General features: G+C 44.1%; 1 protein-coding gene across 1 annotated transcript in view; it reads left to right on the top strand.

The window, feature by feature from the left end:
- The window catches only part of cacna1ha (calcium channel, voltage-dependent, T type, alpha 1H subunit a), a 161,237-nt gene that overhangs the window by 76,995 nt on the left and 66,241 nt on the right, over positions 1-18,001 (top strand). The window contains exons 9-12 of the mRNA XM_055651688.1: positions 11,943-12,094; positions 12,746-12,931; positions 13,664-13,781; positions 14,869-15,024. Of these exons, the coding sequence (XP_055507663.1) occupies positions 11,943-12,094; positions 12,746-12,931; positions 13,664-13,781; positions 14,869-15,024 (612 nt within the window). The remainder of the gene's footprint in view (positions 1-11,942; positions 12,095-12,745; positions 12,932-13,663; positions 13,782-14,868; positions 15,025-18,001) is intronic.

Genomic DNA, 18,001 nt, shown 5'->3' with positions numbered 1-18,001 from the left:
ACGTGTGCTGTCTGTACAGAGTTTGTACGTTCTCCCTGTCACCTGTACGGATTTTCTCCGGGAGCTCCGGTTTCCTCCCACACCCCAAAGCCGAACAGGTTTGTAGGCTAATTGTAAATGGTAAAAATTGTAGATTGTCCCTAGTGTGTAGGATAGTGTTAGTGTGAGGCGATCACTGGTTCCTGTTTCCACGCTGTATCTCTAAACTAAACTAAACTAAAAATGCCAAAAATAATCAACTGGTCAAGCAGCATCCGTGGATGTCAATCGCAACTTGTTTCTATCACCAGGGATGCTGCCTGAGCCGCTGAGTACTTTTGGCTGTTTTTTTCTGCTTCTATTGGACAGATAATTTTTTGCAGAAGTTTCACGCAGTAGGACAGAAAAGTAGTCCAAACATCAAATCAAGCAGTATGAGTTTTCTTCCTGGTTCCTTCCTGGTTATTGTTTTATAGAATAATGCCAGCAGGGTATTGAAGGGGGTTACTAAGTATAACAGTTTTCAGACATTGAATTAATGTATATTGGGTTGAATGACATGATTGTTAGGAACACTCTGGGTTACTAATTCACTTCTGTCACATGCAAAGTGCAGGAGCCCCTCCTGGGATATTTCCCTGACTGACATTTCTCAAGCTTATTTTTTACACAATAAAAATGAGAAATAATCTCTACAGAATATTAAAAACTCAGACTTTAAATAGGAACGCTGATAGTAATTGTTACTCCTTCAAGTTTAACTTTAGACTCCAGAATTTAGAGATGCAGTGTGGAAATAGGTCTTTTGGCCCGCCTAGTCCCCGTTGACCAGCGATCACCCTGTACACCAGCACTATCCTATGCACTAGGGACAATTTACAATTTACAGAAGCCAATTGACCGACAAGCCCGCATATCTTTGGGGTGTTGGTGGAAACTGGAGCAGCCCGGAGAAAAGCCACACGGTCACAGGGAGAAGGTACAAACTCCATACAACCAGCACCCGTGGTCAGGTTTGAACTCAGGTCTCTGGCACTGTAAAGGGCCTGTCCCACTTGGTGATTTTTTTCGGCGACTGCCGGCATCATTGACTGACGTATAACGCCACCGAAAAATCTGCGGTGTGATGCGGCCGTGACGTGTCGTGATGACGTATGGCGCGCGGTGTTTTTTCAAGAATCTTTCGCCGACACTGGTAGGGTTAGTGTGGCAATAAATAGTGTGGCAACTTAGGGTTGTGTGGCAATAAATTCGATCAATCAATTCTACCATATGACACCGGCAGTCGCCGAAAGAATTGTCAAGTGGGACAGGCCCTTAAGGCAGCAACTCCACCACTGCGCCGCCCCAATGTATGCTAAATGTTCATATACTCTGGAAGGCTGCAAATTCATTGAATGCTTTAGAGCTGAGAGATACAGCATTGTAACAGGCCCTTCAACCCACCATGTTCATGCTGGCCATCGATCACCACTTTCACAACAGGGGCAATTTACAGAGACCGATTAACCTACAAACCCATCGATGTCTGAGATGTAGGAGGCAACATAGTAATGGGGAGAATGTGAAAACTCCACACAGACAGCACCCGAGGTCAGGATCGAACCCCAGTCTCTTGTGCTGTGAGGCAGCGGCTCGACCAGCTGTGTTACTGTGCCACTCACCACTGTTACCTTGTAATTACTTTTTTTGGTTTTCTGTTTAATTTTGGTGCATGACAAAAGTTTTCTTTATGCTCTCAACTAGTATGATTCTTATGAACATCTAATCATGAAGCTAACTTCACTCATTGATGCCGCCTTGTGGCAGTCCTTTATCATTAGTCTGGACCTGAGTTACTGGTCTTATTATTGTATCTAGTTCCATGAACATGTAAGTTATGCCTCACCAGCAATGAAACATTTATTGTATAAAGTAATTGTGTTAAATGTTAAAAATTATTGCCACCATAAACGTCTGTGGTTTATTACACAATATTTTTTAATAGGCTTTTTCAAAAGTCTTCTCTTCCATTAGAACAGCTCCATGCTGTTACAGGAATATGTTCCACAGGGATTTTGGAGGAAGCACAAACCATTGATGCCCCTTTCTCCACAACATTCATATTTTGCTTTGTTGTATAGTTCATACTTCATTATTTCTCATATCATAACGTTAACTAATTCAAATAATTCAGAATTTAACTAAGACTTGTTAAAACACAGAACACAGAACGCAGTGCAGTGCAAGAACAGGCTCTTCGGCCCACAAAGTCTGTGCTGAACATGTTGCCAAGACCACATCTTAGCTGTTAAAGTGATACTTGTATTGAAATGTTTGCATTCCATATTTGTATGGGATGAGATACAAAAATAATGTAATTATAAATTACGTGTAAACGATTGGAAATGGATTGAGTAAAAATGAATGGTGAGGTGATGTGATGTATGTGGTGGGACCTTTAAAGATGGTTAACCCATGTGTGTGAGAACATTAATATCCTTCCAGGGACCCGACAGTCTTTCCAGATGAGGCAGAGGTTTACTGGCACCTCCTCTAACCTCATCTACTGTATCCATTGTTGTTGGTGTGGACTCCTATATATCGGTGACAAGACTCGGTAATCATTTGGTTGAGCACCCATGCTCAGTCCGCCTTGGCCTACACGATCCCCCGGTTGCCGATCATTTTAACTCCTCTTCCCATTCCCATACTGACCTTTCTGTCCTGGGCCCCCTCCACTGTCAGAGTGAGGCCCAGTGCAAATTGGAGGAACAGCACCTCATATTTTGCTCGGGCAGCTTACACCCCAACCGTATGAATATTGATTTCCCTAATTTCAAGTAACTCCTGCATTACCTCCCTCTCTCTGTCCCTCCCTACCCTAGTCAACCTGCTAGTTCCACTGTTCGTACCCCTGCGTTATCACCTCCTCTACAGCCAACAATAGACAATTGTGGGCTCTTTAGTCATCGGTGCCGGCTCTGCCTTGTTCTGTACCTTTTCATACCTCTAGTTTCCCTCTCCCCTGGCTCTCAGCCTGACGAAGGTCTCAACCCGAAACCTCACCAATTCCTTCTATCCAGAGATGCTGCCTGACCTGCAGAGTTACATTTTTTGTCCCTAGGCATTTTGTGCCGACCTTCAATGTATGAAGGCTCTTCATTCCAATATTATACCTATGACATGAAATAAACAACATGATATGACATACAATATTATACATATGACCATTTGGCCCAACAAATGTGTGCTAACGCTCAGAATAATCCCATTCCCCACATATCTCGCTGTAACCTCTTCTCTCTCACAAGCCCATCAACTCTAACCTGATTCTCCTGCCCCCCAACCTCTGCTTCCATTTCCCCTGATTCTGTGTCTAAAGAAGGGTCTCGACCCAAAACGTCTTCTATTCCTTTTCCCCTGGAGATGCTGCCTTACCCACTGAGTTATTCCAGCATTTTGTGTCTATCTTGAGTGTGAGGTGTTTCATTTTGGGAACTCAAGCCAGGGTAGATACTTCAAAGTGAACGTGTAGGCATCCTGCAAGTGGTGTAGAGCAGAGGGATCTCAGAGTATTAGTACATGGTTCTCTGAAACCGGTGTCACAGTTAGATGGGATGTGAAGGAGGATTTTTGAATGCTGGCCTTCATCAGTCAGGGAACTGAGTACAGAAGTTAGGATGATAGTCACAAAAAGCTAGAGTAACTCAGCGGGACAGGCAGCATCTCTGGAGAGAAAGAATGGGTGACGTTTACGGTTGAGACCCTTCTTCAGCCTGCGAGTCAGGGGAGAGGGAGTCTAGAGATTTGGAGGGTTAAGGTGTGAAAATGATAGATCAAAGTAGACGATGGTAAGAAAATGTAGAATGGTTCATTGTTAGCTGTGGGAAATATGAAAAGGAGGCATACAATCTGCAAAATTAATCAAAAGGATAATGAAACTAGTTGGAGAACTAGGGTGGGGGAGGGATGGAGAGAGAGCAAAAACAACGGTTATTTGAAGTTAGAGAAGATAATATTCATACCACTGTTATGTCATCCAACTTTGTCAATCACTCTGTACACACTAAGGCAATGCATTAACCTACAATCCCATATGTGTAGGAAGGAACTGCAGATGCTGGTTTATACCAAAGATAGACACAAATTGCTGGTGTAACTCAGCGGGTCAGGCAGCATCTCTGAAGGAAAGGAATAGGTTGAGTTTTGAGTTTGAACCCTTCTTTAAACAGTCTGAAGAAGGGTTCTGACCCAATACGTCACCTATTTTTTATTTCTCTAGAGATGCTGCCTGACCCGCTGAGTTACACCAGCGTTTTGTGTCTAACCTGCACGCCAACACGTCTTTGTAATTTGGGAGGGGCCCGGTGAAAAACCACGGGATCGCAGGGAAAATGTACAAACTCCACATTGACAGTTACCGAGGTCAGGATTGAAGAAGTGTGTCTACTGCTGCGAGGCAGTGCCTCTACTGGCTGCGCCACTGTGCCCTTCTTAAGGGTACAGCAAGAATTTCTGGATGCGATCTGAAGACTGGTGCAGAGACACACTGTTGAAATAGTTTAAAAAAACGTTTCAGTGGATTTCAGCAACATTTGTTGTTAACCGGTTGTCTATAAAGTAGTTAGTCTGTTTTATGAGGAATAAAGTGACCTTTTAAATCTTGCACAGGGTCTAGTTCACCCTTTACCAATTTTGGTCACAGCTTCTTGTGCCCATTGAAATAATGATATAATAATGAATAAATCTGCATGTCCCTGCATTAACATTATTATATATTTCTCTGCAATTCAAAAGACAGTAAGACCCATCCAGTGTTATCTGCAGTTTGCAAAAATACAGCCATAACATTTCAAATACTCGGTTTTGATGAGATGATTTAACAGTTTGTTTTAGCCCAGGCTGGGTTTTTTCATGTGATAAATCTGTGCTCTTTGACTTTTGTGTTTTTCAGCATGTGCTTATACAGTGTGTGCTGCAGGCTTGGCTGATTAGCTGTGATTAGTACTTTTACTGTGATTTAGAACAGACGTTATTTGGAATTTCTTCCTTTGGTGATTAAAAGTCAGCCCACCCCTTCTCCACAAACCCAAGCAGAAGTAATGTTGTTTCTCGGCTTAGCATTCTGCTGCTTATCGATACATTGACAATTGCCAGTTACAACATGCTCATTGCTGAAAGAAGCCACAAAGTACCGGAGTAACTCAGCGGGTCAGGCAGCATCTCTGGAGAACGTGGATAGGTTACGTTTCGGGTTAGGACCATTACGAGACTGAAGAAGGGTCCCGGCCCAAAATGTCACCCCTATCCACGTTCTTCCGAGGCGCTGCCTGACCATTTTGAGTTGCCACAGCACTTTTTGTCTTCTTTTATATACCAGCATCTGTAGTTTCTTATTTCTTATTTCTACATCAGTACGCATGAACTTTGAAGTATGGGTGAGAGTTCTGGTCACTATGTTAGTTCATAAGTTCAAAAAGCTCCAGGAGCAGAATTAGGCCATTCAGCCCATCAAGTCTGTTCCACCATTCAATCATAGCTATCTAACTTCCCCTCTTAACCCCATTCTCCTGCCTTCTCCCCATAACCCTGACACCCTTTACCATACCTGCCAACTAGTCCTATTTTATCATATTTGTTCCGATTTTTAAGTTAAAAAAGTGTGAGAAATCGGAACAGTATGATTTTGAAATGAGGGGGGAAAAAAATGGATTTTCCGTATTTTGTACGGAAATGCGATAAGAATACGGATGTATGATGTTGCGTTGTTAAATACGGATTTTTTAAAAGCCCATATTTAACAACGCAAAATCGACCATAGATAATCGTAACAACGAGTCTCTCTCACTCCCTCTCTCTCACCTTCTCGCCTCGGCATTCCCGGAGTGGGGGGGGGGGGGGGGGGGGGGGGGGGGACGTGGGCCATGGGGGTTGGGGAGGTTGTAGGTTAATTCTGTAAGTTGTCCCCAATGTAGCTGCCAAAGCCTGCTAGTCTCCAACTTGCTAACCTCACTCCTTTTCCCATTCCCACATCAACCTTCCTGTCCTGGGCCTCCTCCATTGCCAGAGTGAGGCCACGTGCAAACTGGAGGAACGCACCTCATATTTCGCTTGGCCAGCTTACAACCCAGTGGTATGAACGTTGATGTCTCTAATTTCAAGTAATTCCTGCATTCCCTCCACTCTCTCTCCCCCACCCCCCCACCATAGTCGTCCTTCCTGTTCCACCGGTCACATTCTTGTATCACTCTCATTAGTACACCTCCCCCAGCCAACAATGGGCCATGATTGCCTCCACCCTTCCTGAGAACATCTGTTGCCGGCCTGGGTTTGTTCTGGCCTTTTCTTGCCTCCAGTTTATGTCTTCCCCCCACCCTTCTCAAACCTCTTTTCAGTCTGAGAAGGGTTTCGACCCGAAACATTATCTACTCCTTTTCTCCAGAGATGCTGCCTGACCCGCTGAGTTACTCCAGCACTTTACTCCAGCGGTGTAAACTTGCATCTGCAGTTCCTTCCTATCACCAGGATATTTCATGTCCCCATCTCTCTTTTCCAGCTTTCTTCCCCCAACCACCATCGGTCTGAAAAATAGTCCTGACCCGAACTTGACCTCTCTCCATTCCACCTACAGATGCTGCCTGGCCCGCTTTGTTCCTCCGGCACTTTGTCTTTTGCTCAAGATTCCAACATCTACTGTTTCATGCATTGTCTTTTACCTATTGTGTGATTTAGCATAATGCAAAGTTGCAGATGTCCCACACCGTATAATTATATTTGAACAATTTGAAGACTAGTTCTTGTTTTGTATTACTGGCTGTGCCCCCATAAATTCTGATTAAAATTGCTTAACAATCCCTGAACAATCCTTAACAGGGAGCTTCAGAATTTTAAATAAAGCATTGCTTTATTCTTCCTTTATTGCTTTGTGCTAATGAATATTAACAAAGGCTATTCTAACAGTCAAAGCTTTCAAATACCCTGCAGTATTTATATTTCCCACAGATGAAGGCTATTATTGTAATTGTCAAATCTTGATTTTATTTTAATTATAACACAATATCTACTCGGGCAGTCTTGAGATGATGCCTGCTAAATAACTCGAAGACTGTTAGTGATCAGATTCGTTGTAAAATTAATTTAATGCAAACGTATTCAACATCCAGAATTGTTTCCCTCCGTGAAGGTGAATTTTCTTAGAGGATTATTGCCTTTTATCTCACACACTTTAAAGAGATCCAAAATCCATTTCTGAAAGAACAAAGCTATGGCATATCATCAAAGTTGATCAGCTTGAGAACTATATAGTTTCATAAAAATGAGTACATTGGCATTCAGCACTGATAAAATGCATATTGCTCTGTTGTCTAAAGAGGGAATACATTACTGTATATTATTTTTAATTAGCTGGCAACTTACAACCATGCTACATACAAATTAATTTCATCCTTGCAATAACTATCATTCTATGAACCACAATTCTCTGCACGGCGTGAGTCTTCATTGTGTTTTGAAATAGTTTTAAAGCAAATGTTTTTTTTACTGAAGACAGACACAAAATGCCGGAGTAACTCATCGGGTCAGGCAGTGTCCTAGAGAATTCAGTCTGAAGAAGGGTTCCGACCTGAAACGTCAGAGATGCTGCCTGACCCGCTGGGTTTCTCCGAGCAATTTGCATCTATATCTTTGGTATAAACCAGCATCTACTGTTCCTTCCTACATAAATACCTTTTACTGCTACATTGGTGACAACATGTACACTCTGTCAAGTAGAGGGAGGTTGTGTTCGGAGATGGGGATCTAGGAAGCAGCGAGCAGGAATAAATAGACTAGCCTATGAACTGTGAGGATGTTTTTAGATGGAATAGAGGTGTCAAAAATTATGGGGAGAAAGCAGGAGTATGGGGTTGGGAGGGAAAAATTGATCAGCCATGATTGTGCGGGTGGAGCAGACTTGATCGGCCGAACGGCCTAATTCTGTTCCTATGTCTTATGGTCGTACGGAAATTCTCACACACCCTGGTTTAGTTAAGTTCAGTTTAGAGATACAGCGAAGTAACAGGCCCTTCGGCCCAACGAGTCGACACTGACCAGTGATTCCCATACACTAGCACTATCCTACACAGTAGAGACAATTTACAGTGTTTACTGAAGTCAATTAACCTATAAACTCTGTAAACAATATAATAAAGGGGGAAAAAACAGTGTTTATATAGTGCAGGTCAAATAACTTTGTCCAATCCAAGTAATACAAAGTCTATAATAGTTTGGTGCTGTGGTAGGGTTGTGGTCAGGGTTTTAGTTTAGTTTTTAGCTTACCGTGCCGGCCAGCGATCACCTAAACTCTTGTTCTATCTTACACATTAGGGAGAATTTACAGAAGCCAATTAACCTACAAACCTGCACGTCTTTAGAATGTGGGAAGAAACTAGTGCACCCAGATGAAACTCACAAAGTCCCAGGGAGAACGGACAAATTCCTTTCTGACAGCACCCATAGTCAGGATTGAACCCGGGTCTCAGGCACTGTCAGGCGACAACTCTGCCACTACGCCACTGTGCCTCCTGGTTTATGTAGGATGGCTCGAGTCGAGAAGTTGTTATTGAACCTGGAGGGTGTGGATCTTATGTTCCCGGTTGTCGCAATGAGAAGAGGGCATACCTAGTGCGGTAAAAGTCTTTGGTGATGCTTGCTGCATACTTGAGGCAGTGCTTCTTGTAGATCCATTTGTTAGGGGGAGATCCATACCTGCGATGAACCAGGACATTATGAGAAGGTGGAGGAAATGTATACTCGGGAATTTAAGCAGCCTGGACTGGCACATTATGTTGTAGGAAGGAACTGCAGATGCTGGTTTAAACCAAAGATAGACACAAAATGCTGGAGTAACAGAGGGGCAGGCATCATCCGAGGTCAGGATCGAACCTGGGTCTCTGGTGCTGAGAGGCAGCAGCTCTACCACTGTGCCACCCACTGTTCAATGTTACTCCTGTATTCCTGCTTCACTTTGTGAATTTGTATTAATTTAAATAGTCAATCACTAATCAATTGCTTGTTCAACAAATGAGTCTTGTATTGAGTTCACCAATTTCAGGTGAGAAGTTAGCTGCAAGTTTAATTAATATTGGCAATCTGCATTTGCTTAGTTGATGGAAAGATCAATGAGAAGCAGAAAATCAACCCAGGGATTTCATGAATAAACCAGTGAAGAATATAACCAATTCTCCAAAAGATTTCAGTATGTCCGAGAATTGTAAAGCCCCCTTTAATCTACAACCAATTGTGCAATATGCGAGGATGGTGCCAAGATTTCAGGGCCTGAGTTATAGGGAGGGTTTGGGCAGGCTAGGACTTTGTTCCGTGGAGAGCAGGAGGATGAGGAGTGACCGTACAGAGGTGTACAAAATTCTGAGAATAGAGAGTAGATGCCCTGTGTTTTTTACCCAGAGAAGGGAAATCAAAAATCAGAGAACCTGGGTTCAAGGTGAAAGGGGAAAGATTTTATAGGAACCTGAGGGTTATATTTTGTCACACAGACAGAGGATACATAGAATGAGCTGCCAGAGGAGGTAGTTGAGGTCGGTACTATAACAACATTTAAAATACATTTGGCAGTTACATGGATAGGAAAGGTTTAGAGCACAGGAGGAAATGGGGTGATTTTATAGAGGTGTACAAAATCAGGAGAGGAATAGTTTCTTGCCCGGAGTAAGGGAATCGAGAACCAGAGGACATGGGTTTAAGGTGAGGGGACATAGATTTAATAGGAACCTGAGTGGTAACTTTTTTTGCACAAAGGGCAGTGGGTGTATGGAACAAGCTGCCAGAGGAGGTAGTTGAAGCAGGTACCATTGCAACCTTTAAGAAACATTTAGACAGGTTCATGTTTAGGACAGGTTTAGAGGAATATGGGCCAAACGCAGGCAAGTAGGACTAGCGTAGATGGGGCAGCTTAGTCAGCATGGGCAAGTTGGCTGAAGGGACTGTTTCCGTGCCATATGGCTCTATAAATATTTACACCATCAACATTCCTGTCTGTTCCTTTGGCATTCATCACAAGCTCTCTCTTCGACTGAACATTGTGTTAACTGCGCAGCCCTTGTTTATCACTTTGAGTGGCTAATTGTCAAAGGAATTGTTCCATTTTTAGGATTCAAAATTATAGGCTGTAACTAACAAGTACCTGGAGCGAAAATGAGACTCGCTCATAACTTCCGCACCAGAGGACATTAATAAACTGTGGAGTTGTGCTGTGTAGTTGGTGACGATGCCATATTCAGCAGCTAACGTGGCCTCTTATAGACTATTTTAAATGAAGGTTTCTGGAGCAAGCATCCACTTTAGTGGAGAGGCTCCGCTTTATCACCTGACGGACTGTTTCTAATGTGCAAGATATACTTGTGTGCCACTGATTTCCCCAACTGCTGTTCAGAACAAAATCTTGTAATTGCAAAACCATCAATGACTTTGTTTATCCATTGGGGTAAAATGGTAGAAAGAAGGAACTGCAGATGCTGGTTTACACCAACGATAGACACAAAGTGCTGGAGTAACTCAGCAGGTCAGGCAGCGTCACTAGAGAACAAGATGAGTGATGTTTCAGGTGGGGACCCTTCTTCAGACTTTCACCCCCTACTTTAAGTCTGAAGAAGGGTCCTGTCCAGAAATGTCACACATCCATCCTTTTTCTCCAGAGATGCTGCCTGGCCCACCGAGTTACTCCAGTACTTTGTGTTGATCTTTGGGATAAAATGGTACTCTAGCGACACAAAGGTGCAGCTGCTGTCTCACAACACCAGAGACCCCGATCCTGACCTTGGGTGCTGTCTGGGTGGAGTTTGCATGTTCTTACTGTGGCCTCGTGGGTTTCCTCCGGGTGCTCCGGTTTCCTGCCACATCGCAAAGAAGTGCAGGTTTGTAGGTGATTAGGCGTCTGTAAAATTGCCCATATTATGTAGGGAGTGGATGAGAAAGTGGGATAACAGAAAACTGTCAAGAATGGGTGATCGATGGTCGGTATGACGAAGGACCTGGTTCCATGCTGTATCATTAAATAACAAAAAAAACTTCATCCTTTGGAGTATTGTTCTAGAAATATGGGGTCTAAAATATGGGGCTTGCGACACACCCCCCAAAATGGTGGTTTACAAATAAAAATTGGGCCAATGTAGAAAATAATAATTTGGTGTTCATTTCCTGTTGTCTTCACCTAGAAACTGCATAAAACTGAATCCAGATACAAAATGCTGGAGTAACTCAGTGATGTTTCTGGTCGGGACCCTTCTTCAGACGAAGAGTCTCTGGAGAACATGGATAGGCAACGTTTTGGCTCATGACCTTTCTTCAGACTTTTCAGACTCACATTCATATATTGGTTTTAATAAACTACTAGTAAAAGAGGTTCTGAAATGCAGCCATAAGGGAGACATTATCTGATAATTTACTGATAATGAAACCGTTAGAAATTAGGAAGCAATGGAAGGCAACAACTGGAAATACAACGTCATTATTTCACGTGAAAACAAACAGTGCTGGAGTAGCTCAGCCTCTCTGGAGAACATGATAGGTGACGTTTCAGATCAGGACCCTTCTTCAGAAAGGATCCTCACACGAAATGTCGTCTGAGTGTGCCAAACTAAAGGCTCCTGACCCAAAGTGCCACCTAGTCTGAAGAAGGGTCCCTTTCCGAAAGTCGCCTATTCATGTTCTCCAGAGATGCTGCCTGACATACTGAGTTACTGCAGCACTTTGTGTTCTTTTGTGCATCAACCAGCATCTATGCTTCTACTAAATAACCCTCTGATTCCTTTGTGATATACAGTATATTACATTAACATTGCCTAGCACCATAGTACTAGGTGAGATCACTCCAGTCTATGTTAAGGATGATATTGTTACAAGTGGGCAATAATAATTTGCAATTTTGTAAATCAATACAATCCTCTTATTGAGTGTTAAATGAAATGTTTCAACTTCTCTTCTAGCCTGAAGAGCTGACCAATGCTTTGGAGATCAGCAACATTGTGTTCACCAGCATGTTTGCACTGGAAATGATCCTCAAACTTCTCGCCTTTGGTCTTTTTGGTTACATTAAGAACCCGTACAACATCTTTGATGGGATTGTCGTCATTATCAGGTAGATTTGCACGGTCTTTTGTTCACCCTCTCACTGTTCTTTTGGAATGCAACAACACATGAGTGGCATTGTGGCGCAGCGGTAGAGTTGCTGCCTCACAACGCCAGAGACCCTGGTTCAATCCTGACCACGGGTGCTGTCTGTTCGCTGTTTGTACATTCTCCCTGTGACCACGTGGGTTTCCTCCGAGTGCTCCAGTTTCCTCACGCACTCCAAAGACGTGCAGATTTGTAGGTTGGTTGGTTTCTGTAAATTGTACATTGCCCCTAGTGTGTAGGGAATGGATGCAATAAGTGGGATAAAGTAGAACTAGTGTTAACCAACGTAAACAGATGGTTGGCTTGGACTCAGTGGGCCAAAGGATTAGTTTCCATGTTTAGTTTAGTTTAGAGATACACCGCAGGAACAGGCCCTTCTGCCCACTGAGTCCGCACCGACCAGCGATCCGCGCACACTAACACGCTCCTACACACACTAGGGACAATTTACACATACACCAAGCCAATTAACCTACAAACCTTTAGGTCTTTGGAATGTGGGAGGAAACCAAAGATCTCGGAGAAAACCCATGCTGTCACGGGAATAACATACAAACTCGCTGCCCATTCTCAATGTAAATGTGAATAAAGATGATTTTCTTGTTATTAATAGCATTTGGGAAATTATCGGCCGGTCTGATGGTGGCCTCTCAGTGCTGAGAACCTTTAGGCTCCTCCGGGTTCTGAAGCTGGTCCGGTTCCTACCAGCCCTGAGACGTCAGCTGGTGGTCCTAATGAAGACTATGGACAACGTGGCAACATTCTGCATGCTGCTCATGCTGTTTATATTTATCTTCAGGTGAGCTCGGACACTCATTTGAGTGCCAATTCAAGTCAAGAGTGTTTTATTGTCATATGTGCCAGATAGAACAATGACATTCTTACCTGCAACAGCAGCACCACAGAATATGTAAACATAGCATTCGGCATGAAGCATGATTTATTTAATACAGCTAATTTTGTCTTCCTTGCTGTGCTGCTGGCAAGGCATCAGAGAGGAAGAGGCAGCTTTATAGGACTTTGGTTCGGCAGTATTAGGGGCATTGCGTGCATTCCTGGCCACCCCATCACAGGAAGGATGTGGAGGCTTTATAGAGAGGGTGCAGAAGGGGTTTTCCAGAATGCTGTCTGGGTTAGAAGATATTAGCTGTAAGGGGACTTTGGATTGTTTTCTCTGGAACGTCAGAGATTGAGGGGAGACCTGATAGAAGTGGAGGTTTAAGGTGAGGGGGGAAATATTTAATAGAACCTTAAAGGGTAACTTTTTTACACAAAGGGTGGTAGATGTATGGAATGAGCTGTGGGAGGAGGTACTTGAGGCAGGTACTAGTGCAATGTTTAAGAAACATTTAGATCGGTACATGGATAGGATGTGTTTAGAGGGATATGGGCCAAATGCAGGCAGGTGGGACGAGTGGGGCATGTTGGTCGGCGTGGGCAAGTTGGGCCAAATGGTCTGTTTCCACACTGTATGACTCCATGACCAAACCAAAATAAACGAATGTAAAGGCTATTCTCCTTTGACACACAGTATTCTGGGCATGCACCTTTTTGGATGTAAATTCAGCTTGAAGACTGAGACTGGAGACACTATTCCCGACAGGAAGAACTTTGATTCATTGCTGTGGGCAATTGTCACTGTGTTTCAGGTGAGACTACCTCAGAAGCTTGCAAGACAGAATTGCTCTATCATGAGTAATGGCAAGATAATTGAATTTAGATATGTTTAAATATACTACCTTCTTGTGATAAATCAAGACGGATATTTGTAAAGGTGCTATCTATTTGTGATAAATTTGCAATCAATTGTCGGGCAGCATGGAGGCACAGCTGGTGGAAGATTTACTACCTCACAGTGCCAGAGACCCGGGTTCAATCCTGACTTCAGGGCTCGGGTGCTGTCTGTGTGGAGTTTGCATGTTCTCCCTGTGACCGTGTGGGTTTCCGATTTCCGGGTACTCCGGTTTCTTTAGATTTTAGTTTAAAGATGTTAGACTTTAGAGACACAGCACGGAAACAGGCCCATCGGGTCTACGCCGACCAGCGATCACCCCGTACACTAGCACTATCCTACACACTAGGGACAATTTACAATTTAACTGAAGCCAATTAACTACAAACCAGCACATATTTGGAGTGTGGGAGGAAACCAGAGCACCCGGAGAAAACCCATACAGTCCCAGGGAGAACGAATAAACTCCGCATAGACAGCATCCGTAGTTCTTCCCACGTTCCAAATACATGCTGGTTTTTAGGTTGCTTGGCTCTCTGTAAATTGCCCCTAGTGTGTAGGGAATTGATGCAAAAGTGAAATAACATAGAACTGGTGCGAACATGTGATCGGCATGCTCGGAGGGCTGAAGGGCCTGTTTCATGCTCTATCTCTAAACACGATGAAGCAATTTTTCCAGTTTGTTGTGTTGCCATTACTTACTCAGAGCAGCTACTCATAGAAAACATAGAAAATAGGTGCAGGAGGAGGCCATTTGGCCCTTCGAGCCAGCACCGCAAGTGTTGTTTACTCGTTTATCTTTAATTATTTAATCTAATTTTGTTATAGTGTCATTTTGTGTCGTTCTATTGTTAACGATATATATGTATACATGTGATGTATATGTAGCAGTGCCTGACTGTAATATTCACCCAGTGCTACCACGTGTTATGCTGGCTATCCAGAATAGGAATACTGAGATATCTCAGACAACTCAATGGTAATGTTAATGTCTCTGTCCTCAGATCCTTACACAGGAAGATTGGAATGTGGTCCTGTATAACGGAATGGCTTCCACATCACCCTGGGCTGCCCTCTACTTTGTGGCATTAATGACCTTTGGCAACTATGTGCTGTTCAACTTGTTGGTTGCTATCCTAGTGGAAGGGTTCCAAGCAGAGGTAGGTTGTTTAGTAGACTTCATCTTTAGACTTTAGAGATACTGTGTGGAAACGGGCCCTTCGGTCCACCGAGCCAGCGCCGACCAGTGATCACCCCATCCACTAGCACTCTCCTACACGTTTTGTACAACTTACAATTTCTCTACTGAAGGCAATTAACCTACAAGCCTGTATGTCTTTGGAGTGTGGGAGGAAACCAGAGCACTTGGTGAAAACCCACGCAGTCTGGGGGAGAATGTACAAACTCTGAACAGATAGCGCTCATAGTCAGGATCGAACCCGGGTCTCTGGGTGTAAAACAGTAACTCTACTGCCCTCACCTGTCTGAGCATTTCTGGAGAACATGGATAGATCACATCTCAGGTTGAGACCTGTCTTCAGTCCGATCAATCTGAAGAAGGTTCTCGACCTGAAACGTCACCTACCCATGTTGTCCTGATATGCTCCATGACCTGCAGAGTTACTCCAGCACTTTGTGTCCTGGTGTGTATTAACCAACATCGACAGTTCTTTGTTTCTTCATCTGTCTGATATCACTGGACAGTTTCTCCATGAGATTCAGGTATACAATTTCTGACTCTTACAATGGTGACTGCCCATACAGCCACTGGAATTCCACTTTTTGAAATGTTCTACCCGTTTCCTTCCTATCTGCCTTCATAAACCTGAGATACATGGATAGAGTAGACTTCTCCCCCAGGATGAAAAAGTCAAACACTAGAGGGCATCGCTATAAGGTGACAGAGGCAAAGTTTAAAGGACATGTGTGGGGCAAGTGTTGTTGCACAGAGGGTGGTGGGTGCCTGGAACTCAATGCCATGAGTGGTGGTTGAGGCAGATATGATTGTGGCATCTAAGAGACTTTTGGATAGGCGCATGGATATGCAGGGAATGGAGGGATATGGATTATGTGCAGATAGATAAGGGATGGTCTTGATGTTTGAACATCATGTTTAGCACAGACATTGTGGACCGAAGGGTCTATTCTTGTGCTGTACTGCTCTATGCTCTATGCTTTATAAACCTTTGGTGAGATATTGGATCTCTTGATATTAAAGCAATCAAGGAATAAGGGGTTGGCACCATAATGGGTTCATTACCGAGTATTGTATTGTTAACTACTGTATATTTATTTATTATGGTGTTTTATTCAAGTGCTTGTAAAGCTACAGAAAGGAAGAATTTCATTGTTTTGTTCCCAATGCATATGAGTCTCCCTTTACTCTTTTGACTCTTGGCAGAGTCTCAGAGAGTGGGTTGAGCGAGAAAGATCAGGCAAGATGAGGAGCAGGTGGAAAATTAATAGGAGATGTGTGGGGGAAGTAATTTTACACAGAGGGTGGATGATGCCCAGTATGTGCCGCTAGAATTATAGTCACAGTGATACAGCGTGGAAACAGGTCCAACCTGCCCACATCGGCCAACATGTCCCAGCTACACTAGTCCCACCTGACCCAGATTCATCCAAACCTGTGCTATCCATGTAGTATTTTCCGATTTTACTTGAAGTTAACTATATCCTTAAAAGTGGAGTCACAGGCAGATGGAGTGGTGAGGAAGGCTTTTGACACATTGCCCTTCACCCGCCAGAGTCTTGAGAATAGAAGGTGTGTATGAAGGAACTGCAGATGCCAGTTTATACTGAAAATAGACACAAAATGCTGGTGTAAGTCAGAGGGTCAGGCAGCATCTCTGGAGAAAAGCAATAGGTGATGTTTGATGTTTCTGGACAAAATGGCGGCGCACACAGTTGCAGCGGCTCGATGTCCTCCCGGTCAGTGCTTCGTGTTTTTTGTGTATGTGTACGTGTTGTTTTGTGCTCTGTGTACTTACTGTCGGGCGAACAACGCCTACGGCCGGCAGGATCTTCTTAGGATTGGAGCCGGTCGCGAACGGGAGGTTACCGCCGAGTTTGTCCGCTCATATGAGATCCCGGCGGACATAGCAAGGAGCCCCGACTCTCCGTGGATCACCATCCCCGCGGGGAGGAGGCGAAGACGGCGCAGAGATAGAAGGCAAAAGCGAGGCTGCAGGGCCGGCGCGCTAGCGAGGCTACGGAGGCAGCCACTGAAACCACCGCTCCCCAGCCTGTTCCTAACGAACGCCAGATCCCTCGCTAACAAGATGGATGAACTGAGGCTACAGACTGCAGCTAACAACGTCGTGAAGGACAGCAGTATCCTGTTGATCACGGAGACCTGGCTTCATTCTTTCATTCCGGACTCTGCTATCGAGCTAGCAGGCTACACAGCACAGCGTCATGACAGGACAAGAGACTCTGGTAAGAGCAGAGGTGGAGGGCTCTGTGTGTACGTGAACAACACCTGGTGTACAAACACAGTGATTGTGGACAGTCACTGCTCCCCAAACCTGGAGTATGTGATTGTTAAATGCAGGCCCATTTATCTCCCTAGAGAGTATACTGTTGTCATGATAACTGCTGTGTACATACCACCGGATGCTAATGTTAACTCGGCTATCGGTCATTTGTATGGTAGCATTAGCAGTCAACAGAGCATATATCCTGACGGTGTTCACATCATAGCAGGGGACTTTAATCACGCGGACTTGAAGAAAATGCTGCCCAAATTCTACCAGCATGTTAAATGTGCTACAAGAAGAGCTAACACACTGGACAAGGTCTACTCCAACATCAAGCTGAGCTACAGGGCTAGACCACTACCACACCTGGGCCAGTCTGACCATATGTCCCTGCTCTTAATTCCTGCATATGCCCCCCTCAGGAAAACCGCTCCTACTATTACAAAGACCATCACAACCTGGCCTGATGGTGCTTCTCAGCAGCTGCAGGACTGTTTCGACAGGACCAACTGGGAGGTGTTTGAACACCGGGACCTGGAGGTGTTCACAGACAGTGTACTGTGTTACATTAAAAACTGCATGGACACGGTCACAGTGGACAAACGCATCCGGGTCTACCCCAACCAGAAGCCCTGGATGACCCGGGAGGTCCAGC

This window comes from Leucoraja erinacea, chromosome 20, assembly GCF_028641065.1.
Source record: "Leucoraja erinacea ecotype New England chromosome 20, Leri_hhj_1, whole genome shotgun sequence".
NCBI lineage: Eukaryota > Metazoa > Chordata > Chondrichthyes > Rajiformes > Rajidae > Leucoraja > Leucoraja erinaceus.
This window is presented reverse-complemented; position numbering and strand designations above follow the sequence as displayed.